This window comes from Gracilinanus agilis, chromosome 3 (genome assembly GCF_016433145.1).
Source record: "Gracilinanus agilis isolate LMUSP501 chromosome 3, AgileGrace, whole genome shotgun sequence".
In the NCBI taxonomy this organism is placed as follows: domain Eukaryota; kingdom Metazoa; phylum Chordata; class Mammalia; order Didelphimorphia; family Didelphidae; genus Gracilinanus; species Gracilinanus agilis.
The window spans coordinates 201,337,188-201,363,975 of record NC_058132.1 but is presented as its reverse complement, the minus strand read 5'-3'; the positions used below and the strand labels follow the sequence as shown (position 1 = coordinate 201,363,975).

Sequence of the window (26,788 nt, the reverse complement as noted above, 5' to 3'; positions counted from 1 at the left end):
TGGAAGCATCTGGTCATTCCTTTAATTGAATGCAGTCATTTATAGAAAACAGAGATTCCACCATGATGTGGAAACGGACATAAAATAGTTTAAAAAAAACCTCCATGACTCCCCAGGGAAAGTTGTAAGAACAAAATTGGGAATCCAGGAAAAAAAAAAAAGTTCCTACACCCTGAGGCCTAGCCCCTTTCCCAGCCTCATTCCTTTCCTCTCACAATGGCACCTCAATCTGGGCGGGCAGGTGGGAGGCAGCCAAGGGCCAGCAGAAGGGCTGACCGAGAGCTGGAGTGTGAGTTACACAGACTCACTGTAAACTCCAAAGAGAGAGAGAGAGTGTGTGTGTGTGTGTGTGTGTGTGTGTGTGTCTGTCTGTCTGCCAGTCTTTAATCCCACAACAGAAGCCTGGATGAAAACAGGGCCAAGTCCTTTAGCCCAGGCCTGGGGGCCCTGACTGGCCTTAGATATAGGCACTGCAGGAGGCTGGAATGGGTTATATTTTTTGTCACCCTCGTATCTCCTCCCCCTTTGCCTCGGGGGCAAGGAATGGCACTGAGGGAATCCCCCCTGGTGTTTGGCAGGCACAAGGGCACCAGGGAATAGAACGCAAAGGGAGGAGGGAGGAGGGAAGAAGTGGCCTGGGTCTCATCCTCTGGTAACCTCATCCTGGGGAAGTATGGGGCTTTTCTTAAGCTACTCCATTCCAAAGGGCTCAGGGCTACAAGAAGGCCCATAGTCTAAGCTCTCTGGCCTTCGTTTAAAAAAAAAATCTTCCCCCAGAAAACTCCAACCCAGCCACCAGGGAACAAGCCAGAGGGAAACTGCTCTAAGGCCCAGATTCCTTTCTGGTTTCAGTATCCTACATCCATTCAAACTGGGCAATCCTAGCTCTGGAGAGCAGCTTAGAGGACCTTTACCCTCATTCAACACACACATTAAAAGAGCTGAAATTGGACGGATAATCAAACTCTGGCCCTTATCCAGAACTGCAGCAAAAAGGAGGATGTGGAGGTCCCATACAGAGGACGGCCAAAGGAGAAGGTGAAGAGCCCTACAAGAGAGCATCATCCCTTCCCTTCCCCCATAGACAAGCTCTCTGAGGGGTCCAAATACTGAGGAGGAAGCAGCAAGTTTGGCCAAAGTTAAAGTTGGGAGGTGACAGGTCCCCCCAGGGGCCCAGCTCTCCTTTCCCCCAGGCAAAGGGCAGAGTCCAGCTTACAGGGAGAACACGACTGTCCTCCCATGAATGTCCCAATGCCTTCCTAAGGAGCTAGGCAGAAAAACTGTCCCATCACGCTGAGGCACTGGGCAGAAGGTCCCGAACAACCCTGCCCTAGGCCTAGCTAGGCTCCATGAAGTGCCAAGGCATGAAGATCCATGGGGAGGGGGATGCAGCGTCCACTAGAAGACGTAGATCTTGTCCCGTTGTACGGTGTCTAAGTCATCATCCAGGGTCAGCAGCACCTGAAGAAAGAGAGGAAGCTGGACCATGCCCCAGAACCTGTAAGGCTGGGTGTGGGGAGCTGGGAGGGTAACCTTTATACTTAGAGGAAGAAAGTGGGGCTCTTGCTCCTACAAAAGAGCTTCATCTCCAGCCCCCCCCCCCAAACCTGGTCCTCACTGGAGCCTCTCAGTAACCCTGTACAAGCTATTATGAATCTTTTATAGAGGAGGGCCCTATAAGAAGTTAAATAGTAAAGGGCAGCTTGGCAGCTCAGTGGATAGAGAGCCAAGTCTGGAGATGAGAGATCTGGGGTCCCAGGCCTTGGATATCACTTGGCTGAGTGACCCTGGGCAAGTCACTTAACCCCAATTGCTTAGCCCTTACCACTCTTCTGCCTTAGAACGGATACTTAAAGTCAATTCTAAAACAGACAGTAAAGGTAAAAGAAATCAAAAGTTATGTAGTAGACCCAGGTGTGTGTTAAGATGCAAATCTGTTGTCTTTAGACTCCAAAGAGATTTTTTGTTTGTTTGTTTCAACTCTTCCCCCCTTGATGCCTTGAGCAGGATTTCCCAGAGGCTCTTATCCCACCCCACTTTGTGCCAGTCCCCCATAGTGCCTTCCCCCATAGACAGGCTCTCGGAGGGGTCCAATATCGCCCTTACCAAGAAGGACCCAAACATGGCAATGGAGGAGAGGAAGTGCCAGATGTCATGGTCATCAAAGAAATCGAGCAGGATACAGTCACGATTGTGCTCCCTTGACTCGGCAGGAGTTTTCTGGGGAAGGGGAATAGGGAGGGTTAACTGCTGCCATCTACTCACAACTCCCTTGGCAGGTGACTCTCTCGATTTGGGCGACATTCTTCTGGCCACTTAGGCTGGAAACCTCAGCACCACAGACTTCTTCCCCCTTGTTTTCTATAGCCTCTTATTCTACAAGTTTCACAGATTCTTCTCCCCAACCCCCACGCCCCAATGAAATTACTTGGGATATAGTTTGTACTTCTCTGGGGCCACATAGCTTTTTCCCAAGAGAAGGCCTGCCCCTTGGCTTTTGTCATTTTGATCTTTCTATATATCTAGTGCCCAGAACACATTGTCTTCAAGTTCAGCCTGTGATTTCCCTGGTACGGGCAACTCCCTGGGTCAATAAAGGTAAGACACCTACCTTTGTTCTCCACCTTAGATTTAGAGTTGCCTGCGGCACTGAGAGACTGAGACCTGCCCCTAAATCACAAGGCTGTGATATGTGACAGGGGTTGGACCTAAGCCCAAGTATTCTTAAAGCCAACTCTCTGTCCATTAAGCCATGATGTATCTTGCCTAGAGCTGAAAGATCCTCAGAGGTCATCAAATCTGGCCCCCTCATTTTACTTAGCGATGAGGAAACTGAGATCCAAAGAGAATAAGTGACTTGCCCAGGGGCATACAGCTAACAGCAAGATTTGAACCCAGATTTTCCCAACTCCGCAACCAGTATTCTCTCCACTCTACCATGATGCCCCTTATCAATCAATGAGTCAATATGCATTTACCAAACTCCTACTATGTGTCAGACACTGTGCTAGGTATGTAGACTATAAAAAAATGAAACAATCCCTCTTCAAAGTAAATATACATTCTAACAGGAGAGATGAGTACATATGAAAACATATATGGCATAAAACTGATAAATATATGCACAGATACAGACATAAAATCATTAAATATTAAGACAGCTTGGGAGGAAAGCCACTAACATTGGGGGAGAATCAGGAGGAGCTTCATGAAGAAGATGGTGCCTGAGATTTGTCTTAAAGGAAGAGAGGGATTGTCTAAAACAAAAAGGAGGGAATGAATTCCAGGATGGAGAGAAAGTCAATCCAAAGGAACAGGGATGGAAGATGGAAAGCCTCAAGCCTGGGGATCAGAGAGGCCATTTTGCCTGGATTCTAGACTAGGAGAGAGGGGAAGTTAATGTCCACTGAAGCTGGAAAGACAGGTTGAGGCCAGGTCCTGTGTAGGGCTTTGGAAGCTAAACTGAAGAATTTATATTTCACCCTAGAGATATGAAGAAGCCACTAACAGTGGAATACAGCAATCACATGGTTAGACTGGTTACTTTAAAAAAAAAATTCTACCCAAATTAATTTACGTATTTAGTGCCATACTTACCAAACTACCAAAAACATTTTTTACTACATTAGAAAAAACTATAACAAAGTTTATTTGGAAGAACAAAAGATCAAGAATATCAAGGGAAATAATGAAAAAAAAACGTGAAGGAAGGTGGCCTAGCAGTACCAGATATTAAGCTATACTATAAAGCAGCAGTCATCAAAACAATATAGTACTGGCTAAGAGATAGAAGGGAGGATCAGTGGAATAGACTTGGGGTAAGTGATGTCAGCAAGACAGTGTATGATAAATCCAAAGAGCCCAATTTTTGGGACATGAATCCACTATTTGACAAAAACTGTTGGGAAAATTGGAAAACAATATGGGAGAGATTAGGTTTAGATCAACATCTCACACCCTACACCAAGATAAATTCAGAATGGGTGAAAGACTTGAATATAAAGAAGGAAACTATAAGTAAATTAGGTGAACACAGAATAGTATACTTGTCAGATCTCTGGGAAAGGAAAGATTTTAAAACGAAACAAGAGTTAGAGAAAATTACAAAATATAAAATAAATAAGTTTGATTATATTAAATTAAAAAGTTTTTGTACAAGGGAAAACAATGCAACCAAAATCAGAAGGGAAACAACAAACTGGGAAAAATCTTTATAACAAAAAATTCTGACAGAGGTCTAATTACTCAAATATACAAGGAGCTAAGTCAATTGTATAAACAAATCAAGCCATTCCCCAATTGATAAATGGGCAAGAGCCATGAATAGGCAATTTTTAGATAAAGAAATCAAAAGTATCAATAAGCACATGAGAAAGTGTTCTAAATCTCTAATAATTAGAGAAATGCAAATCAAAACAACTCTGAGGTGCCACCTCACGCCTAGCAGATTGCCTAAAATGATAGCAGGGGAAAAGTAATAAATGTTGGAGGGGATGTGGCAAAATTGGGACATTAATGCATTGCTGGTGGAGTTGGGAACTGATCCAACCATTCTGGCTGGCAATTTGGAACTATGCTCAAAGGGCTATAAAAGAATGCCTGCCCTTTGATCCAGCCATACCATTGCTGGGTTTGTACCCCAAAGAGATCATAGATAAACAGACTTGCACAAAAATATTTATAGCTGTGCTCTTTGTGGTGGCAAAAAACTGGAAAGCAAGGGTATGCCCTTCAATTGGGGAATGGCTGAACAAATTGTGGTATATGCTGGTGATGGAATACTATTGTGCTCAAAGGAATAATAAACTAGAGGAATTCCATGTGAACTGGAAAGACCTCCAGGAATTGATGCAGAGTGAAAGGAGCAGAGCCAGAAGAACATTATACACAGAGACTGATATAGTATGGCAAAATTGAATGTAATGGACATCTGCACTAGCAGCAATGCAATGACCCAAGACAATTTGGAGGGATTTATGGAAAGGAACACTATCCACATTCAGAGGAAGAACTGCAGGAGTAGAAACACAGAAGAAAAACAACTGCGTGGACACTTGGGTTGATGAGAACATGATTGGGGATGTAGATCTGAAAAGACCACACCCATGTAACTATCAATGATGTGTAAATAAGTCTTGACTGACCACACCAGTGAAAATGCGAATTAGCTGGGGGGTGGTGGGGTGAGTCGGGGGATGGGGGGGTGAAGAGTAAAGTAAAAACATGACTTATGTAACCAGGGAAATTTTTTCTAAAAATAAAAAATTATTAAAAAAAGGCAATATTGTAATAACAATCAAAATAAAGATCCATGATGATTCCAGAAAAAAAAAATTCCTTTGCCTGGAGGTAGACCAATAAGGGGGATGTTCAAATAATCTAGATGACAAGGGATAGGGCCTAAACTAAGGGGAAGATTTAAGGGGAAAGATAATGAGTTCAGTTTTAGACATGTTGAGTTTAAGACGTCTCCAGAACATCCAGTATTGTGAAATGTCCAATAGGCAACTGATAATATAAGTCTGAATATCAATGGAGAGATGAAGGTTTGAGACAGAGACAGACAGAGAGAGAGAGACAGAGAGACAGAGAGAGAATAAAGAGATGCAGGGAATAAGACAGAGAGAGAGGAGTGAGAAAGACACAGAGAGAAAAAAGTAAGACAGAGAGAGGAGGGAGAGAAGAATAGAGAGAGGAGAAAGGAGAAAGGGACAGGAGGAATAAGACAGAGAGAGAAGAGAAGAGAGAGAGGAGTGAGAAAGAGACAGAGAAAAAAGTAAGAGAGAGAGTGAGAGAAAGAGTATAGTATCTATCGTACATATAGAGGGAGAAGAAGATCCAGCAGAACCATGGGGGTTCTATTATATACTGTTAGCAGACATGGTGTGGATAATGAGCCAGGAAAGGAACCCAAGTTGTAATCAGTGGTAAGAAGAAAATCAGCAGGCAGAAGTGTCATGAAAATCCAGAGACAATAAGAGTATCCACAAGGAAAGGGTGGTTCAAGAGCAACAGAGGTGGAGGAGGAATAGGCCTGAGAAAAAACTCTCAGATTTAGCACATAAAATATCGCTGGCAACTTGAGAGTTACAGTTGACTGATTAAGTTCTGAAGCCAGGCTGAGACATGAGAGAGCAAAGGAAGTGGAGGCAGAAGGAGTGGACAGCTTTTTCAAGAAGTTTGGCTCCTTAAGGGAGGAGAAGGGCAGGGCAATAGCTTTAGAGGGTGGTAGGACCGAGTGAAGAATTTTTTTATGATGAGGGAGACATAGGCCTGCTTGAAGGCAGTAGGGGAGGAACCAGTGGACAAGATGTCAAAGATCTGAGAGAGATAGGGAGATGAACAGAAAGGACAGATAGACAGGAGGGGATGGGATCAAGAAGTCAGTATACTATAGCTTAATAAATGCTTTCATTATATTGAATCTTTTTTCAATGCCCCTCTTCCATTCCAATTAAGGTAAAAAGATTAACCACAACCCTTGCCTTCTGGGAGCCTAGAATGGTAGATAAGACATATAAATAGCACTCATGTTTATTGTTCAGTCATGTAGACTGTAACCTCATTTGGGGTTTTCTTGGAAAAGATACTGAAATAGGTTTCCCGTTTTCTTCTCCAACTCACTTTACAGATGAGGAAACTGAGGCAAAGAGGGTTAAGTGACTTGCCCAGTGTCACAAGTAGCAAGTGTCTGAGGCTGGACCTGAACTCAAGAAGGTGAATCTTCCCAATTCCAACCCCGGTGCACTATTCACTGCACCATTTAGCTGCCAACTATCATATAAGATAGAATACAAATGCTCAGTCTCCTTTGCTTGGTAACATTTCTGGAAGAGCTAAGTAAGTGGCTAAGTGGCAAGAAAGCCAGGCCTGAAGATGGGAGGAGTTGAGTTCTCATCAGATAATTCCTAGCTGTGTGACCCTAGGCAAGTCACTTTAACTCCAATTGCCTAGCCCAATACTTAGTATTGACTCTGAGACAGAAGATAAGGATTAAAAAAGAAAAAGAAAAAATTAATTAAAATAAAAATTAAGAAAAAAAAGAACATTTCCTTTCCTCTTTGACTGCTACACAACCAGCATTATGCCAAGTGCCAGAAATATAAAGCCAAAAACTTTTTGATCCCTGCCTCCAAGAGGCTTATACTCTAATTAGGGGAAAATAAGGGTGCGATAATATGTACACACAAAATACAGGCAAAATAATAGGGGTGAGGAGGGGACTACCAATAGACAATCAGGAAACTTGAAGAAAGTGGAAACAGTGAGGTGGAAGAATGTATACAGGGAACAAACAGCAAATAGGCCAGAGGTTGGCTGGTCTAGAACAGATTAGGCACATAATAAAAACGTGGTGAAACTAAGAATTATAGAACTGTCGACTTAAAAAGCTAGAAAAAGATCCTAAGGCTTAGCTTGTCCAACCCCTTCATTTTATAGAGTCCAGAACTCAGGAAAACGCCAGTTCAAATCTTCTCTCAGACCCTTATTAGCTGTGTGACCCTGAGCAAGTCACTTAGCCACTCAGCCTCAGTTTGCTCACCTTTAAAATAAGAATAATAAAGATCAAAGGAGATAATAGATGAAAAGCACTTTGTAAACATTCAATTGCTAAAAATGCTACTTATTATTGTTTACATGTTTGTATTTTTTTGTATATTTGTTGTTCAGTCTTTTCATTCGTTTCTGACTCTCTGTGATCCCATTTGGGGTTTTCTTGGCAAAGATACTGGAGTAGCTTACCATTTTCTTCTCCAGCTCATTTTACAGGTGAGGAAACTAAGGCAGATAGGTTTAAGTGACTTGCCCAAAGTCACACAGCTAGTGTCTGAGGACAGATTTGAAATCAAAAAGCTACTCCATAGATATAGATACACTATCCATATAGATATAAATGAGAAAAGCCTGAGAAGTATAAGATTATAGTTTATTATATTATAGATTATAAAGCTAGTCAGTCACAGATACAGCAGGGAGCACTGGAACCTAAGTCATGTTGCCTACTTCCCTATATCCATCCCTTGACTCACCTGCCAGGTACTGAGTCCCTGGAAGAAGAAGAAAAGAGCAAAACCCCAGACCACAGAGGTACAGATAATACAGAGAAGAGGTATGAGTTTGATCCTCTCCCCACTCCGGAGCTGAGGAGAGAAGAAATCCAGAGTTAAGCAGCAGCTGCCCACTGGGCACCCCAAAGTCTATGAGGGCCCTAAACAGCAGCTGGTCTCCTTAGCCCCCTTTTCCAGTGTCCCTATTCTTGGATTCCTCCCTCTGAGCTTACATTTAATGGAGAGTTGCTCCACATGTGGCAAAATCTGGCCCCTTTCACAACTCAGTGCAACATCTTACCTCTTCTGGCTTCTGGGCCCAACACACATCCAACTCCCTCTGCCTTGTGTACCCATACCACATGACAAGGACAGCCCCATTTCCAATACTGGCTACCACCTCCCAATGAGCTTGTCTAACCCCTGCATTTAATAGAGTCCTGGACTCAGGAAACTCCTAGTTCAAATCTTCCCTGAGACCTTTATTAGTTATTACATATCTAGAGAGAATATATGTTTATTAGTCAGTGAATATGCAGAATGTTTATTAGTCAAAGAATATATAGACTAAATGTCTATTAGGGAATATATAAAAAATATACATCTACTAGTGAATATATAGAATATACATCTATTAGTGAATATGTTTATTAGTCAATAAACATAGAATATGTCTATTAGTCAGTGAATATATAATATACATCTATTAGTGAATATATAGAATATGTTTATTAGTCAAAGAATATATAAAATATACATCTATTAGTGAATATGTAGAATGTGTTTATTGGTCAATGAATATATAGAATATGTATCTATTAGTCAGTGAATATATAGAACATATATCTATTAGTATGATATGCAGTTCACTCTTGCTTGATTTTAAGGTTGTTGGCTATGCCAATAAAGTATTGATTTGGCTAGCAATGAAGTTTGTCCCTACCTTCCTGCCTGATCCAATCTCGTTTGCCACCACCTCCTCCCTAACCCTAGGTGATGAGAGAAAGAAGTGAATTCTCAGGGGCTTGTGGACCCCAATTTATACCCTTTCCTTAACTGTCACCTTGGCACATGCCCTGGGGTGCTTTGCCAGGGTCTATGTTCCAAAGTGGCAAACTGCTATTTTGCACCTACAGAAAATGGCTGCCCATTTCTGCATATCACATTAGTGAATATATAGAATATATGTCTATTAGTGAATATATAGAATGTGTTCATTAGTCAATGAATATATGGAATATATGTCTATTAGTCAGTGAATATGTAGCACATATGTTTATTAGTCAGTGGGTTCTCCAATAGAGGGGCCACAGCTAACCAGAATATAATCAGTGCTTAGTTAAGATCCTCAAACCCCCTCCTCCTCTCATTCCTCGGCACTCAATGAAATTAGGGTTCCTCCAGGCAAGCCTGCCCACACCTAGGCCCTGCAGGCTTCAGAGAGAATTAAGCTCATAGTACTGGATGCCCTGCTCCCTATACCCTCTGAACTCCCATGCCACTAACTGTCTGCATCACTTACTTGGCACTTAGCATAAACTGACTTAACCTTTTCTATTTCATGGATGTTAAGCCTCAGTCTATGAGACTAGAAGCCTTTGTAGGGCAGGGACCCTTTCTCAGTTTTCTGTTCTATCTTCCCACTGAACCTGTAGCAATCACGGGCACAAAGGAATGAAAACTAGGGAATTAAACTAGGAATAAAAACCAGTTTTAGAGAGAGCTGATATATAAGAGGTCCCATCCTCTCCCCTTCTTTTCTCCTTTAGCTTGGTTCCCTCAATTGATCAGCCCAGGACCTCAAATCCTGTTCCATTCTTAAGTCAAAGTATTAGGGGATGAAAATAAGTTAAAAGAGGAGTAATTTCTCCCTCATCCCTCCCCATCCGTGCCTACCTTCATGATGATATAGAAAGCAAAATAAAGAAGAAGATTGCAAATGCCAATGGCCAGCAGGTAGGAAGCAAAGTCATTGGGGCGCATGATGAGCCCATAGGCAGCACTGCAGGAAGGAAAAAGAAGGCTGAGAAGGCAGGGATCCATGGCCAGCCCTCTCCCCCATCCATGTACTCAAATATCTGTCTCCTCCTTAGAATGTGGGGCTGACACAGGGCCACGGCTCAGCCCTCCTGGCTGATTCCCTCAGAATGGAAGGCAGCCATGCTGATGTCAGGATGTCTAGTCTCCATACGTTTACCTACTTCCCCTCAATCCCAGGGCAGAGGGAGCAAAGAACCCAGGGTGGGGCAAGGAGCCTTCCACATCCCCCCTGAGGAGTCAGGGGAACAGGGAGAGAAGAAAAGGGGTTTTGGGCTAAGGTGCCTTTTATTCCCTCCCTGGTTGCCAGCTTCCCAGCTCTCACAGCTGCACATCTGAACTCACAGTGACCAGTTGATGATGTTGCCCATAACCAGTAGCACCATTCGGTCCTAGAGAAAAGTAGACCCCAGGAACAATGAGAAAAAGATAGGGGGGGTGAATAATTTAGTAGATAAAGGGGGGCTGGACTTGATATCAGGAAAACTTGAGTTTGAATCCTGCCTGAGACTAGCTGTTATATCCCTAGGCAAGTCACTTAACCTATTTCTTAGCTTCAGTTTCCTTTTCTATAAAATAGGGATAATAATAGTAACTACCTGACAATGTGTAAAAATGCTTTGCAAACATGAAAGTATTATTCAGATTGACCCAAAAGTTTTAGTAGAGTTTAGAGTTTAAAAAAAAACAACAACCTCTTACCTTCTATCTTAAGAGTTAATATTGTATATTGGTTCCAAAGCAGAAGAGCAGTAAAGGCTAGGCAATAGGGGTTCAGTGACTTGCCCAGGGTCACCCAAGCTAGGAAGTGTCTTGGGCCAGATTTGAACCCAGGACCTCCCATCTCTAGGTCTGTATCTCAATCCATTGAGCCACCCAGCTGCCCTCTTAAAACTTTTTTTTTAAATAAACTTTACTAGAGTTTAAAATAGTACTAAGACTTGGGATACTTGTATAAATGTTTTAGCTATTGTTATTGTGTGATATTATATTATTAACAATATACTAACAATAACACAGATGGCTAGGGAGAGGGGAAATAAGAAAGGAAGGGCCCTAACTAGTGCTATCCAACGATTACAGGTGCCTGTAATCCCTTGTGCCCCAGGAATGGGGCATATATACAACACAGATATAATAGAGACTCAGGAGTAGAAGGGAAAGTGGAGTCTGGGCACATACCACATACAGGGGTCCACTACATTGCCGGATACAGTCTGTATAGACCACGTGAAGAATCCGGCGGAAGATCCCAGAATCTACAAGGAGAAACCAAATTATGTTGAAGGCAAGAAGTGTGATGCTGCAGAGAGGTATTCTTCCTCATACCTAAAAAACTAGGTCCACAGCTAGGAGTCCCAGCAGATCCAGCCAATGATAAATCCATCTTTTGAGTGGTAAGGGCCAGGAGGGACAATAGCAATAACAATTCACATTTATACACTGCTTTGAGAGGTAGATTAGTATGAGTAGATGGAGAGCCCCAACGAGGAGTCAGGAGGACCCAGTCTGGCACACACAAGCCATGTCAGGTGATTCTCTAAGGCTGTATGCTGCAAAAAATAGTTGCTGATCTACATTGATAGAACCTCCTCACAAGGAATTCTCTCCTATGAATATAATATAAATATAGATATAGATATATATTTATAAAAACAAATAAAGAACAAGTACGCGTTTTACAGTTTCCAGTCAGAAACATCCAAAGCCAGAGAAAGATTCAGAGAAATAGCCTGAGACCTCTGTATCCCTCTCACTGATTCTCCTTCTGCCTCTCTTTGTTTTCTATGCCCTTATTCATCCATTCTTGTCTCTCACATTCTCTGATCCCCACGGACAACTTCTTCACTATCATTCCAATTCTCATCCCAGGCAAATTCCTTACCCAGCTTCCAGCGGCCCATGTAGTAGAGCTGGGTACTGAGTAGGAGCGTAGCAATGATGTGGATGACAGAGAAGACAATCCAGAACGCCATGTTCCCTTTGCCAAATACCTATTCAGGGCAAGATGGGAGGAAGTGGGGAATAGAATATGTGCGTACGTGTATGTGGGAGACAGACAGATAAAGAGAGGAAGGACAGAGTCAGAGAGAGAGAAGGGAAGAAGAAAGAGAAGGAAGGGAAAGACAAAGAGAGATAGAGAAAGGTAAGAGAAAATAACAGAAAGAAGGGATGAAGAGATAGAGAGAGAAGGGAGGGAAAGACAGAAAGAGGAGGGAGAGAAAGTGACAGGAGAGAGAAATGAGACAGAGAGAAGGGAGGAAGAAACAGAAGAGAGGGAGAGACAGAGAGAAGAGGTTGGAGACAAAAAGAGAAAGGAGAGAAAGAAAGAGAGGGAGAGACAGTGTCAGAAGAGAGACAAGAAGCAGAAAGGAGGATGAAAAAGAAAAGAGGGAAGAAACAGAGAAAGGAGAGAGAGGGAGAGATAAGAGACAGAGAGAAGGAAGAAAGAAATAGAAGAGAGGGAAGAGACAGAAAGAGAAGGGAGAGAGAGAAAAGGAGAAGAGGGAGAGAGAGACAGAGAAGGGAGGGAGAGACAGAGAAGGGCATATGAACAGAGGACAGAAAGAAGGGTCGACATTCCACATTCCTCAGGGCACCTGCCAGAGGGGTACTAAGGCTCTGCTAGGAGGGCAATGATCATGTCTGAGCTACCCCAAGAGAGGAATTTAGGAATATTCTTACCTCCAAGGCTGGGGGAGAGAAGTAGGGGAGGGAATCTGGTCTCTAGGGATGGCGAGAAAGACAGTGAGGCTCAGAGACAGGACAGGGAGGTCCATCTAGGTGGGGAGGGGGAACACTCACCACCCCCAACACAGAAAAGAAGATGACGATGGCGAGGCAGGCATAGGCGCTATAGGCACTGGCATTGATGTCAGGGTGTCGCTTCTGATAGAGCTTCAGCATGCAGAGCCCCGCAATCATGTACATGAATGATGTGTCTATGGGATAAACAAGCTTTAGACCCCCACATTTGGGAGCTTGTCCAAGCCTATCAAAGTTAAGCTAAAGTCTCCCTGGTCCCTCTCTCCTATGGACCACGTGGCAGTCATGGGGTAGGTAGGGCTATGATGGGGCTCCTTGGCTAGACTTGGCACACTCCTAGGGTTCCCGCTGGGGATTTCCTCCTCTTGGGTACCATTCAGAGTAGGGGCTGTCTCCACCTGGGAAAAGACCACCTAGTATCTGTGTTACCTTTAGCCAATCTATCTTGTTGGGCCTCAGTTTCTTCTCTCTAAATTGAGGGGATTTGTTGACTATGTGATCTCTAAGGTCTCTTATAGCTCTAAATTCTACGATTTTATGAGAAGGGAAAATAAAATAGTTCCTAACCAGGTCTGGCTGCCTGTACTCTTGCCTCTCTCTGCAAAAGGATATCTAAACTCTAGTTCCCCTAAAACACTAAAATCTTGGGGGCTCCTATCTAAGGGATGGGGAGAAAAAAAGAGAAAAATAAACAGGACCAAGAGGGACGTAGATATATAAGTAGATTCTCTGGGGATGGAAGGAGGAAGATGATTTACCAAATTGAAAATTTGTATAGTTGGGGCAAACATGGTAGCAGGCACTGAGCAGTCCCTCCATCATCAAGGCTGTACCCATAGCATAGAAGAGCCCAAAGTGCTTTGGGATTCCACATTCCTAATTCAAAAAGAAAAGTCTGGGGTTGGAGTAAGAACAGAAAGGAAAAACAATAACACCATTCATCAATAGCCTACTATATGTAGAGTGGGACAGTTGGATGGCTCAGTAGTCAGAGCACTAGACCTAGAGTCAGGAAGACCTGAGTTCAAATCTGGTCTCAGACATTTACCAGCTATGTGACCGGGTAAGTCATTTAACCTTTGTTTACCTTAATCCACTGGAAAAGGAAATGGCAAACCATTCCAGTATCTTTGCCAAGAAAACCCAAAGGGACGGTACGGTTCATGGGATCATGAAGAGTCAGATGTGACTGAACAATAACAAAATATGTAAAGAGTACTATGCTAGGCAATGAGTGGGTTAAATGGTCCCTGTCCCTCTAGGAGCTAACAGTCTGAGAGAGATCAAATGCAAAAACATAGCTACAAAATAGCAGCAGCATTACATGAGGGCATTAAAAAGTTTGAAGTCAAAAGCTGAGGAGGATAAGGGAAGGCTGCATGGAGAAGATGAGTGCTTTAAAGGACGAGTTCAGAATCCAGCCTCAGACACTTCCTAGCTGTGTGACCCTGGGCAAGTCACTGAACCCCATTGCCTAACCCTTACCACTCTTCTGCCTTAGAACCAATACTCAGTATTGATTCCAAGACAGAAGGTAAGGGTTTTAATAAATGAATTGAATAAAGAGAATAGTGTGGGAGAAGGGGGGCTACAAAGGCTGAGAATGGGGCGGAGGGACTAATCCAGGAAGGCCTCATCAAGAATATAAACTGCTAAGTGAGTGGGTAAGGGCTGGGGTCCAGAAGAGGACAGTGGGTGAGGAGCTGGAGGGGTCGGGTCTCACCAGGGCATAGAGGTCATTTCGCATGAGGGCCCGGTTGTAGTTAATCTCTCGCTGCAAGATGATGAGCAGGAATAGAAGCCCCAGCAGGATGTAACCCAAGTTACTGAGGATATTGTTGAAGGCGCTGATGGCAGAGGTCAACAGGTATTGGTTACCCAGGGGAGCTGCCTCAGCCTCCCTGTCCCATCCCACCCTCCAACTATTCCTCTTCCTTGGCCTCCCAGATGTCTTCTTCATCTCCAACATCCCCCCCTACCTGAGGTTGCCCAGGGGATGGGCACAGAGGAAGTTGTAGTAGCAGATGTCCTGATTCCCTGTGACATTCACCACCTGCAGCAATCCCAGAGAGCAAGAAAAAGGGGAGAAGAGGAAAAAGTCTAAATTGAAAATTTAAATAGGCTAGAGTCTAGGTGAAGAAGTGGTCTAGCCCCTTCCCTATCTGACTTCAACTAAGGTCAAGAGATACCCCATCCCCCTAGTACACCAACACCCTGCAAACCCCAGACATACAGCAACTGTTGTTTCTTTGGTTGTAAACAACACAACTCCAGGGATTGTATGTTTTCTCTCTGTGAGTGCAGCTGAAAGCTTGTGGGTTGTTTCTTTGTGCATGGTGTGATGATGCTCACAGAAGCACTAAACTTATTAGTGACACCTTTCAGCAAGGTAATATCTGTAAGGCACTTAAGCACATATTAAGCACATAGTAGGTGCTTAATAAATGCTTATTCTTTCCCCCTTTCTTCCCCACTTCTGGGACTTGTGTCAAAAGGAGATCAGGCAAGCATCTGTAAAAAGGAGTCTGACGGAGGAAGCTAGGTAGTACAATGGACAGAGCATAAGATCTGAAGTTGGGAGAACCTGGGTTCAAATCTGATCTCATAGCTATGTGACCCTAGGCAGGTCACTTAACCCCATGTGCTTAGTCCTTGCCCTTCTACCTTTGAGTTGTTACTAAGTAAGGGCTTTAAGAAGTTACTAGTTTTTTGTTTTGTTTTGTTTTAAATAGAACTTCCATCTTTGAGAAATAGTCAGGGAAGTCAAGAGATCTCAGGTTTTCAGGGGCAACAAACTCTGCCCTTCTTACCGTCTGGTAGGTGATCACCAACTGCACCACTGGAAGAGCATAGAAAACAGCAATGGTAGCAATGTTCCTGTAAGCAGGGATGGATGGACAATGAATGAGGAAGACCGAAAGAGAACCATTCCCACCCCCAACATAAGTCCCTACCCCTTCTCCATGCCCCATACCAAAAAGCAAACTGGCACACATCCTACTCACCAGAAGTAAATCTGGTACTTCTTCCGCAGAACCCGTTTGTCCTTTCGGGCCAGGTCTGCTACATACAAGTATTGCTGCAGAGGAACAAGAGAAGATGACACAGAGAAGAGCTGGAGACTAGCTGAACCCATGATCTTTGGGGAGGCTCTGGAGAGGGTGAAGGACAAGGACAATGCTGGGGCCTTTAAAGATCTCTGACTGCCCTGCTCTTCCCTACTTTCACAGATGGACCACTGCCCAAGAATACAACCTCAAGTGTGAGGAACCATTAAAGAGTTAATAGCAATCAGCATCTGGGTTAACAACTGCCCAACACTTCCCTCCCCGAAGAAGCCCCACCAGCATCAAACTGGGGGCATGAGGGAGCCTCTATATCCATCTGTGCCCTGCACAGAGTTCTGAGAGCCCTAAGGAGGATTTTAAGGATCTGTGGGACCTGGAGCCAGAGATGTTCAGGGAGAGCAGCTTCAGACCTTGGTTCGGATGACGTTTTTGTCAGATTCAATGTCAGTCAGGGTATCATAGTCGTCCTCCTCCACTGAGCTCAGGGAGTCCAGCCGAGGCCGGCTGCTCACTGGGTCTGGGAAGGGAAGGAAAGGAAGAGCGCTCAGGCCTATGGCAGATCCCCTGGAGTCTGGCCCCTGCCCTCCTGGGGCAATTGTAGAAATTACAAAGCAATGGAAGGGGCAGATTTGGGAGGTTAGTACAGGAGGCTGAGATAAATTCAGTGTCCAGAGAAACCTGTGTCTTATTTCCTCTGTATCTTATTTCCTTTGTGGGGAAGAGAGAAAGGAAGACACACCAGGTCAGAGAGATTATGGCCCATGCACTGATCTCCACAGAATTCCCCAATTCCCCCCCTAGAGAACTAAGACAGGCCAAACCAGGGACACAGAACTGATCTCAGATTTAAGACAATGGGATGATTTCCAGAGGCATCATGCAGATTAGAAGCATGACCAGCTATGTGTGTTTTGAGAGGGCAGAGCTGTGGTATTTGAGGAGTTAAAAGATCTAGGGTCCCCTGGGTTAAGGGATAAGAAAGGTTCCTGACGGAGACTGTTCCTTCCTTTTTTTTTTTTTAAACATCTACTCTAAATATAATTTATTGCCTGACAATCCCCCCAAGGCCCTCTCACAAGAACAGAGGCCCTGTCACACAAGGGCCCCACATCTGGCAAGAGGGTATCTTCATTGCCTACTTGGGATCCTCTTTATCCCAGCCCCAACTCCCTCTGCTGGCCAGAAGATGAGGATGATATGAAGCAAGCCAGCGTTGCCTAAACATGGTAAGTTTAGCCTAGAAACCCGTGACGGGTCAATCCTGGGAAGTGACAACGGGAGAACAGTAAAGGCCTGGGTGTCATCCATCACCCATCCACTCATTCTGCCACCCGTCAAGGAAAAATGCTGGCCTCTCTCAAAAGACATGAAGGGTCAGTTATCATAAGCAATACATGATGGCTTATGTGCACGAAACATGCACAGGGCATTTTCCCAGCCCCAAAGATTGGGCAATCCCAAGCAAGGCCGTGGCTCCAGCCAGCCTCAGTGCCCACCACAGGGAGGAGCTGATTGGCAAAGCTAGCACTCTCCCCCACATCTACCCATGGCAATGCACAGCTGCCGCATCTGGCCAGAGGGGAGGCGTCGCTTGAACTGGTCGTATCCTTCAAAGGAAAGGGAGAGTTACTGGGAGGGGGTCCAGGAAAGAGGTGGGGACCAGACCAAGGAGGGTGAAGGGAGGGAGATATGAAGAATTACAGACCTTGCCCTAATACCACTGATTGGAGGAGAGGGGGAAGAGGAAGGTACCTCCTCGAACAGACACACTTCACCTCTGGCCCAGCCAACACCAGCCCTGGCACCAGTTCTGCCCCCATCCTCTGCCTGGCACACTCACCTGAATAACTGTAGGAGACATCCACAGAGCCAGTGCTGTCTACCGCTCCATCAGCAGAACTTGAGCCATTCTCTGTGGAGATCAAGAGGCTAATGAAGGGAGAAGACATGGGGTCTAGCCATGGAGATGAAACTCCAAGAAAGTACCAGGATAGGGCAGCCTGGGCATGGGAATGATACTTCCTTTCCCCAGAGGTCTCTAGGTTAGAGCAATGATGAAGATTTTTTAGAATGGTAGTTGCAGCTTTTGCCTATTCTTTTGGGAAGATAAAAGATCATCACCATAGTGTGGCGGTTCTTAACCTATTCTGTGACTTGGACCCCTTTGGTATCTGATAAAACCAACGGATCCTCTTCAAAATAATGCTTTCAAATGCACAAAATAAAATAAATAGGATTATAAAGGGAACAAATTATATTGAAATATAGCTATCAAAAATGTTTTTTAAAACCTTTACTTTCCATCTTAGAATCAATACTGTATTGGTTCCAAGGCAAAAGAGCAGTAAGGGCTAGGCAATGGGGGTTAAGAGATTTGCCCAGGATCACACAATCCAGATTTCAACCCAGGACCTCCCATCTCTAGGCCTGGCTCTCAATCCACTGAGCCACCCAGATGTCCCCCATCAAGAAGATAAAAATTCGTCCAAACCCAGGTCAAGAACCCTTACCCTAGAAAGCACTTAAAATGGCCAAGGAAGGACTTATGATGGGGAATACTATCCACCTCCAGAGAAACAACTGTTGGAGTTGGATGGAAGATGATCAAAGCATAGCTTTCACACCAATGTATTTATGGTTTCATTTGGGGGTTTGGTTATGTATGAGTGTGCTCCTACAACAATGACCAATATGGAAGTGTGTGTTGTATGATAATACATGTATGGCCCAGATCAAATTGCTTACCAGCTCTGAGTGGGGGGAGGAAAGGGAGGGAAGAACACGGTTTGGATCTGATCACTTTGGAAAACTATGATGAAAAGTATTATTACATGTATTTAGGAAAAGAAACATCTTTGATTTTAAAAGAAAATGGCCCAAGGAAAGCCAGGTTTTGGGGTGGATCAGAAGAGCCTTCAGGAAAGCACCTACCAAAGGAGCCATAACTGTAACCTTCGTAAGGGGAGGAGCCAGGGAAGGAATCAGCCAAGACTCGAGGGTGACCTGCCCAGAGAAAACAAAGCTGGTTCTTCACTTTTTTTTTTTTAAACCCTTACCTTCCGTCTTGGAGTCAATACATGTATTGGCTCCAAGGCAGAAGAGTGGTAAGGGTAAGCAATGGGGTTCAAGTGACTTGCCCAGGGTCACACAGCCAGGAAGTGTCTGAGGTCAGATTTTGAACCTAGGACCTCCCATCTCTAGGCCTGGCTCTCAATACACTGAGCTACCCAGCTGCCCCCTTGGTTCTTCACATTAGGAAGTCAGAGGTCCAGACTAAGGGAAATGACACAGACAGAAGGGTCCAGGGACAGGCAGAACAAGTCTAGAGACTAAGGCTTTAAGTGTCAAGGGAAACATAATCACAGCTAAACAACGAGCCAAAACCACCTGTGCTCCCACTGGCCCCACTGTTCTCTATCTCTGCTTCCCTCATCGAATAGCCTATTATTATTATTATTTTTTAATTTTTTTTTAAACCCTTGTACTTCGGTGTATTGTCTCATAGGTGGAAGATTGGTAAGGGTGGGCAATGGGGGTCAAGTGACTTGCCCAGGGTCACATAGCTGGGAAGTGGCTGAGGCCGGGTTTGAACCTAGGACCTCCCGTCTCTAGGCCTGACTCTCACTCCACTGAGCTACCCAGCTACCCCCGAATAGCCTATTATTGTAAAAGAGGTTGCCCCCTTTTAACCTACCCTAGAGAAAGTCAAAGATCCCGGCAGTAGAAGAATAGACAGCGCCAAGACTTCTCAGTCCCCACCTCATCATCCCTGTGCATCATTCATTCACTGAACATTCACTCTCCTCCCTCACTGTCTGATCCTGGTCTCTCAGAAACCCAAGGCTCTAACCCCACCCAGCACCTATTGCTTACCAAGCAGAGAGGCTGGAAGAGAAGGTCACAAGCAGGAGAGGAGATTGTTGGGAAAAGAGGAGAAAGAAAAAGAGAAAGGTTATGAACTCATGAAACTGTGGGCCTCAAGGCCTGGAAGACAGATTGACCAGCAAGATACAGAAAAGAATAAACAAAGGAGCAGCTATGCTTTCAAGGGGGAGATGGGAATTGGAGGAGACATAACCTTCTACCCTGAACCTCACCCCTAGGGTCTCAACCCATGGAAAACAGTCCCAGTTCCCTTTGGCCAACTCCCAGCTGACTATAGCTTCTCCATTAGCCCAAGAGAATAAGCCATCTGTCCACCTAGCCCACCCAGGACACTGCCCTAAGAGGTACCACTTTCTGAGCAGGGACGGTCCATGGCCACCAGCAGAGTCTTCTTCCTTTGCCTGTGGGAAAAGATCACAGAAGCTACACAGTGAGGTCCAGGCCCAAGATCATTCCTACCCTATACCTCTGACGATTTTTCTATCCTCATCATTCAGGTGCTGAGTTCCAGGGCCCTTACTTTCACCTAAATCTGGGATTTTCTAGGCTGACGGCACATGTCTTAGGAGAAAGAACTATTTGAGAAACTGAAGTTCTTTCCTACTGCCTCTTTGCTGGAGGATTGTGGACTATGGATAACAGATCCTTTGACCATCTGTTCTCCTATCCATCACAACAGCTCAGCTTGTCTTAGAGGGATTTTGGGGAGGGGGATTTGGTTGGTATCTCCTAGGGAGGGAAGGAACACAATGGGATCAGCAAAACAGGGAGAAATCTCCTTGACCAAATCCAAATGCTTGTTGGGCTACCATCAAAAGGAATGGTCTAATCAGTCTCCCAGCTCACCTCCAATTTTCCCAACAGGCCAGGAGCACGGTCAGCAAGTAGAAGGACAGGAAAATGCCCAGGCAGAAGAGCATGCCTCCAACGTAGGCCTCAGCTGGGGAGACAATATAGGATAGGGTAGAGGTGAGATATAACAGATTAGCACAAGGCTACTGAGCTACAGGTGGAAGGTTATGGCCAGGCATCTTACATGAATACAGGTTCCTTTTTCTCCTGTATTCCCTAGCTTAGAGGTTCTAAGCAGCCACAGGGGACAGCATTCTCTACCCACCCCAGCTTAATATCCATACAGAAAGTCTCCATACTCAAGCCAAAGTCCCAGAGACCATTAATGAAAAAACAAAAACAAACAAAAAAAACAGCCCATGTTAAGCCTGGCCCTACCCATCCACTGACACTCACATGTGATTGCTGGAGACACCACGACGGTCAGAGTTTTCTGGTGATGCCCTTGATCAACTGGTTCATCTGGACGTAAAAGTCAAGTCAGTGCAGTAGTGGGAGCCTGGAGCTTGGCCTGAGGCTTAAGGGGACCAGGCAGGAGAGAGGCTGATACCCCCACCCGTCTCTACCCTCCTCTTCCCCTACACAAACCTAGGTTTGCAGGTAAAATCCAAGTTCCTTTGCTTCCCAGGCACCTATTGAACCCCAAACAATCCTGGCTCCTCCTCCCTACCTGGCCCAGTCCAGAGCACAGAATGTACCTTCTCCAAAGGGATAGTAGGGCAGGGAGCCCCCACAGGCCTGGTCCTCGGTCTTCACCACCACCACCACATAGAAGCTGTTGCTGGGAAAATCTTTCTTCTGTAGAAGTTCCAGTCCACACCACGCAGAGAAATGACCTTCATCAGATACTGGCTACCATTTGTAGCTCTTCCCACTCCCCTCCCGGCCATCCACTACTTGACACCATAATGAAAGGGAAAAAGGAGAGCTGGGGAAAGTGGAAGGGGCAGGGGAGGAAGATGGGGGATATAGCAGGGGCTTTGCATCCACACAAGAGAAACCCAGGGGAGACCCAGACCAAACAAAAAGAGACCAAACATGGGCCAATACTCAACCAGGATGTTTGAGTGTGAAAGTGATGGCTAAGAGGGGGGAGAGGAGGCAAAGTCATGGTAATGGTAGGAATGACTAAAAAACTCATCTGGGCAGGGGCAGCTAAGTGGCTCCGAGGAAAAAGAGCCAGGCCTGAGGTCAGGACTTTGGTTCAAATCTGACCTCAGACACTTTCTAGTCCTGGGACCCCACTGAGCAAGTCACTTAGCTCTAATTGTCTAGCACTTGCCCCACTTCTGTCTTAGAAATGAAACTAAGACAGAAGGTAAGAGTTTAAAGTTAAAAAAAAAAAAAAAAAAAAAAAAGGGAAAAAAACCATGCGGTCAAAGCTCTTTAAGATCTAATGGAGCCAGCCTACCTGCACAGTGATAGCCGCCTTCTTAGTCATTGTCTGGTACATGCCAATGAAGGCCACATTGTTGTCCAGATCATAGACGGGACACTACGACAGGAACAGGGATGGGGAAGATAAGGAGTCAAGATAATTAAGAGCCGAACCTTTTACCCTTGATCCCTGGCATTCTTATTTCCCACTGGCAGGAAAGTAGATGGTCTGGGCCCACTTACCAAGATGTCTTGGATGGAGATGACTGAGCAGGGAAAAGCCTTGTTGGAAGTCACTTTGACAATCACTGAGTCTACTCCCTCTGGGAACTCATATTTAAAATACTACAGAGCAGAGGATGAAGAGGGAAAACAGTCTCAAACTCAAGTGGCCTCCCCCAGTAGCTATCCCCAATTCTCAATCAGTATATGAGCTCTATAGGGGTCAGGGTTTAAGAGAACCCCCCCAAAAAACCTAGTCACTCACCCCCTTCTACCGCCCCCCACCCCCAGACCCCAGAGCTCCGGGGGAGTCCATTCTCCTGCAGGCCAGCATGTCTGTCTTCCAGATAGCAGGGCCCTACCAGGAACCCAGCTGCCAGCAAACTTCTGGCCCTTTTCTAAGCTGGTCTCTTTGTGCCTAGTACTTCCCAACTCACTCTAACCTAGGAGACTTGGGAGGAACCTGTTGGCAAAGTCTCTGTCCCCCCCCCCCCCCAAACAACGCTTTGCAGACGATATATGTTTCACAAATGGGAAGAATTGAATGGATTTACCTGAGGCTGAGCTGCAGTGGTATTAAAACTGAATTGTTCACCAGTCCTGTGGGGCAGAAAGAAGAGGTCCCCCCCCCAACACTGTCACTCCTGGGGCCCTTGGAAAGGTTTCCCCTGGACCTCCCCGCCTCCTCTCCCAGCACTCCCACCCCGCTATCTCAAACCTGAGTACAAAGTTGTCCATGCGGCTGACCCGCAGCCGATAAGTGGTGTTGAGCAGTGACAGAGTGGACACATCCACATAGAAGAATTGGACCTCCGCCTCGCTTTTGGTAGGTGGCTGGCAGAGAGTTCGAGCCACATCCTGGTATCGATACTTACGTTGAAAGCTGTGGCCCAAGAGACGGGGAGTTAGCGAGCAGCTGTTCCTTCCTCCTCTAACCAACTCCATGGAGAACACCAAGCTTGTTCCCCTGGAGAGTCAGTCTGCCCCAGACCAACTGTGTTTGGGGGAGGGACAGGTTGGCACGAGGGACCTCGATAATCCCCCCCCCCAAATCTGGTTACTCCTAACCCTTAATCTACCTCACTCAGCTCTAGGCTTAAGGCCCACAAACACTCTTTCCTCCAGGGTCACCTAATATTTGACCAAGTGCCTGGTTCAATGCAAGAAGGTACTTTAGCCATCAAAGGGAACTCTTCCTATGGTGGGAAGGTAGGGAATTGGGGGGTAGAAAATTCTGCTAAGTGAGAGATGTGGAGACTCCGGTAGTGGCCTGTGCAAGAACATGTATATTTTCCCAGGTGAGGCAGGGAATGAGGAATAATATGGACCTCTCCAACATACTGTGGGGATGTCAGATCCTCCTGCTGCGGGGTCCCTTCTCCCACCTGATTAGTTCCCAAATCATACTCACAGTCCCCGAAGAATCAGTGGCACCTGGAAGGACACTACAGCCTCCTTCTGTCGAACCACAAATAGCACGGGCGCTTTGTTCTGCTTGTTCAAGACGTTTACAGACACCCGCACACCCTCGGTCTATGGGCACAGGTGTTCCCTTTAGTCAGACCAACCCTTGGCTCTTGCCTACCTAGTAGGTTCAAGACCCCCATCTCATACAAACATGGCTATTTCTTTCCCAAAGCTGGGAGAAAGGGCAAGGGTTTGGGGGTAGAGGGAGGGAAGCAAGTCAAGCCCATGGACAGTCCTCCCTGCCTTCATCTGACTCCAGGAAAGTCAGAGGTGATGGTTTCTGCCAGGGCTGTCCTTTTCACTGATCCAGAGGCAATTATAGTATAGTAGAAAGCACCCTGAATTTGGAGTCAGAAGACCTGGGGGTGAATCCGAGTTCTGCCACTTACTAGCTGTGTGAACTTGAACAAGTCACTTAATTTCTTTGTTCCTTGGTTTTCTCATCTGTAAAATGAGGATAGTGATACCTGTACTACCTATGTCACAGGCCTGTTTGTAAGGATTGAATGAGATAATGGACACAAAAGCATTTTGTAAACTGAAAAGTGCTATATAAATGTCACATAACATCCAGTAGTCCTAAGAGGCCAAGTCTAACTACAGGTTGCAAAGTTTCATGAAACAAGGCCCATCCTGACTCCAGGGGACAAATTAAAATACTGTGGAACTATCAGTGTACATCCTAAGTAAGGAGGAAGGGCAGGTCTCCAGATTAAGAACCTTGGAACTCTGAACAGCTTCCTTCTTAATAAGCCAAAGTACCAGAAGGGCAGCTCCTGTCTAACAATTAGCCTGATGACTACTAGTACAGAGGATACCTAATTTCTGACCCCAACTCCACCCCTGACTCACTGAGTGACTTTAGACAAGTTAATCTACCCCTCTAAGATTCTGTTTTCCACTTGTAAAATGGATAGGGCTATCTCTCTGAGATACAGATGAAGACAATGAAAATTCATGGGGTCTCTATATAAACTCTATAAAAGAAAGAAGAACACCTCCTTCTTCACCCCCTCTCCCCAAGAACCCATATTTCTCAGGGTGGCAGAGCCCAGGGCTACTCCACCAGACCTAGGGTGAATGCCTGGTTAGAATGGGAATCAAACACCTAGTTTGAATAGGGAAAAGCTTTGAGACTACAGAATTCAAGGGAACAATCTTCTAGAGAAAACCCCCAGCCAGGAGCAAAAACTAAACTTTCCTGTTTTCCCCCACCAGCAAATCAAAAGGCAACAGGTTCCCTTCTCTATCTCAGTGACTTTCAATCTTTCTAGGTTTAGGATCACTTTATACCTTTTAAAAAAAAAAAAAAACCTTCACTTTCTTAGATTCAATTCTGAGACAGAAGGCTGGCAATTGGAGTTAAGTGACTTGCCCAGGGTCACACAGCTAGGAAGTGTCTGATGTCAAATTTGAACCCAGGTCCTCCTGACTCCACTGTGCTAGCTAATTGCCCCACTTTATACTCCTACAAGTTATTCAAGACTCCTCCCCCCAAAGCTTTAATTTATGTGGAGTACAACTATAAATATTTACCATGTTAAAAATTAAATAATGGAAGTATTATGAAAAATTTTGACCCTACAAACCTCTTGGAGGTCCCAAGACCACACTTTGAGAACCACAGCTCTGTCTCATAGACCAGACAGACTAAGGATGAGGGAAGGAGCTCCATTGAGGAAAAGACTAGGGCCTACACTGCAAAAGAGGAATTTCCTCAATCTTCAGAAACTACCAACTAAACTCTGTCCCCAGGCCACAAAGTTTCCAAGTGGGCCCACGCTCTAGGGCATCATTCATGCAGATAAGATTTATAATGCCTCCACAAAGTGCTAAGCACAGTATAATGACCTCTCTAAGAATACCTTAAAATCCAGCAAAGAGTTTTGAGGACTTGGGGTAAGAAAGTGAGGAAAAGTACGATCAGAGCAGGGTTTCCAGGCAGGGTCAAACCTCTACAAATTATATTCCTATTCTCCCCTAATTGAGCAGGTTCTTTCTCCCAGGGCTTATTTCTGAAGCCCCCAACTACTCCACACGAGGCCAGTTGGCCTTTTTTGGAAAGTTGGAGAATATCAGGGACATAGAAAGGAGTGGGAAATTCAAAAATAATGACACCAGCTGGGCAGCCCATGGCATATGGTAGCCTGGAGAGGCTTAGGGAAGTAGCTTTTCTAATCATAAATTATCAGTGACCTTTCAACTCTGGGACTGACAAGTCCACTTGGATTGGAACAAAACAACATTAACTGGGATACCCCCACGTTCCCCAGGCCAGGTTCAGGGTCTGAACTCAAAACTATGAGCATAAGGCCTGGGAGAAACAATGCCAGGCCTGCTTAATCCCTCCATGTGGGTGGGTGCCCCCTGGAAAGGAAGATGACAACAAATGGAGAAAAGAGGAGAATGAAGCAACTTCGGAAACTTCCTACTTGAGAGCTTCAGAAAAGAAAACAACAACAACAAAAAAAGAAGCCAGACAGTACAGGGGAGGAGAAATAGAGGAAAGGAGAAGGGATTAGGCAAGCAATACCCTAAGGCCCTTGGCTTTAGCAGACTAGAATTGGGGTATACATAGCAGGGGACCAAGGATGGGAACAGGATGAGGACTTTGGTGGGAAAGGATCCAGGAGTAGCCTCACCTAGGCACGGGAAGTGATGACCTCCCTAGCCCTCCTCCCCCACAGCACCGACCCTAAATACACCCCCACTCGAGCACGCACACAAACAGCACCCCAATTCCTCACCCAGTTTCGGGTCACAGTGTGGTTAAATGTGTAGATGTTGACCAGTTCGCTGTTGACTTCATCCTCGTAGATGCGTTCAAACTCGGCCTCCTTCTGGGACACGTTCTTGGGCCCCAAGACTCCCAGGTTGCCCGCGGCTGGAGCCACCAAGAGTACCAGGAAGGGCAAGCCCAGGGCGAACATGGCCCCGGCTGGGCGGAGGTGGTGGTGGCGGTGGCGGTGGCAGGAGCGGGGAGCGCAGCAGCACCTCGGAGGGGCAATGAGCTTCTGGCTGCAGCTTCCAGCATCTCACCGGGACCAGAACTTTAACCCCGGCCTG

General features: G+C 45.4%; 1 protein-coding gene across 4 annotated transcripts; it reads right to left on the bottom strand.

Annotated features, from left to right (window-relative positions):
* Nucleotides 1-26,652, bottom strand: SIDT2 (SID1 transmembrane family member 2). Of its 4 annotated transcripts, XM_044669589.1 has the most exons (28): nt 26,470-26,652; nt 23,667-23,788; nt 22,974-23,138; nt 22,810-22,855; nt 22,277-22,378; nt 22,068-22,151; nt 21,355-21,454; nt 21,053-21,118; nt 20,651-20,744; nt 20,153-20,205; nt 19,793-19,804; nt 18,851-18,922; nt 17,760-17,831; nt 17,464-17,526; nt 16,330-16,436; nt 15,857-15,930; nt 15,662-15,728; nt 14,831-14,904; nt 14,575-14,698; nt 13,610-13,727; nt 12,891-13,027; nt 11,971-12,079; nt 11,268-11,344; nt 10,431-10,477; nt 9,945-10,050; nt 8,031-8,141; nt 2,107-2,220; nt 1-1,461 (listed from the first exon to the last, which is right to left on the bottom strand). In XM_044669589.1, exons 1-28 carry the CDS (start codon nt 26,650-26,652, stop codon nt 1,399-1,401), a joined length of 2,562 nt encoding a protein of 853 aa, XP_044525524.1. In that variant the 3' UTR covers nt 1-1,398. The 4 variants fall into 4 exon arrangements, with proteins under 4 accessions (XP_044525524.1, XP_044525527.1, XP_044525526.1 ...); XM_044669592.1 differs by lacking the exon at nt 17,464-17,526 and having other exon boundaries at nt 16,330-16,423; nt 17,756-17,831; XM_044669591.1 differs by lacking the exons at nt 17,464-17,526; nt 19,793-19,804 and having other exon boundaries at nt 17,754-17,831.
* Nucleotides 26,653-26,788: the final 136 nt, after the last annotated feature.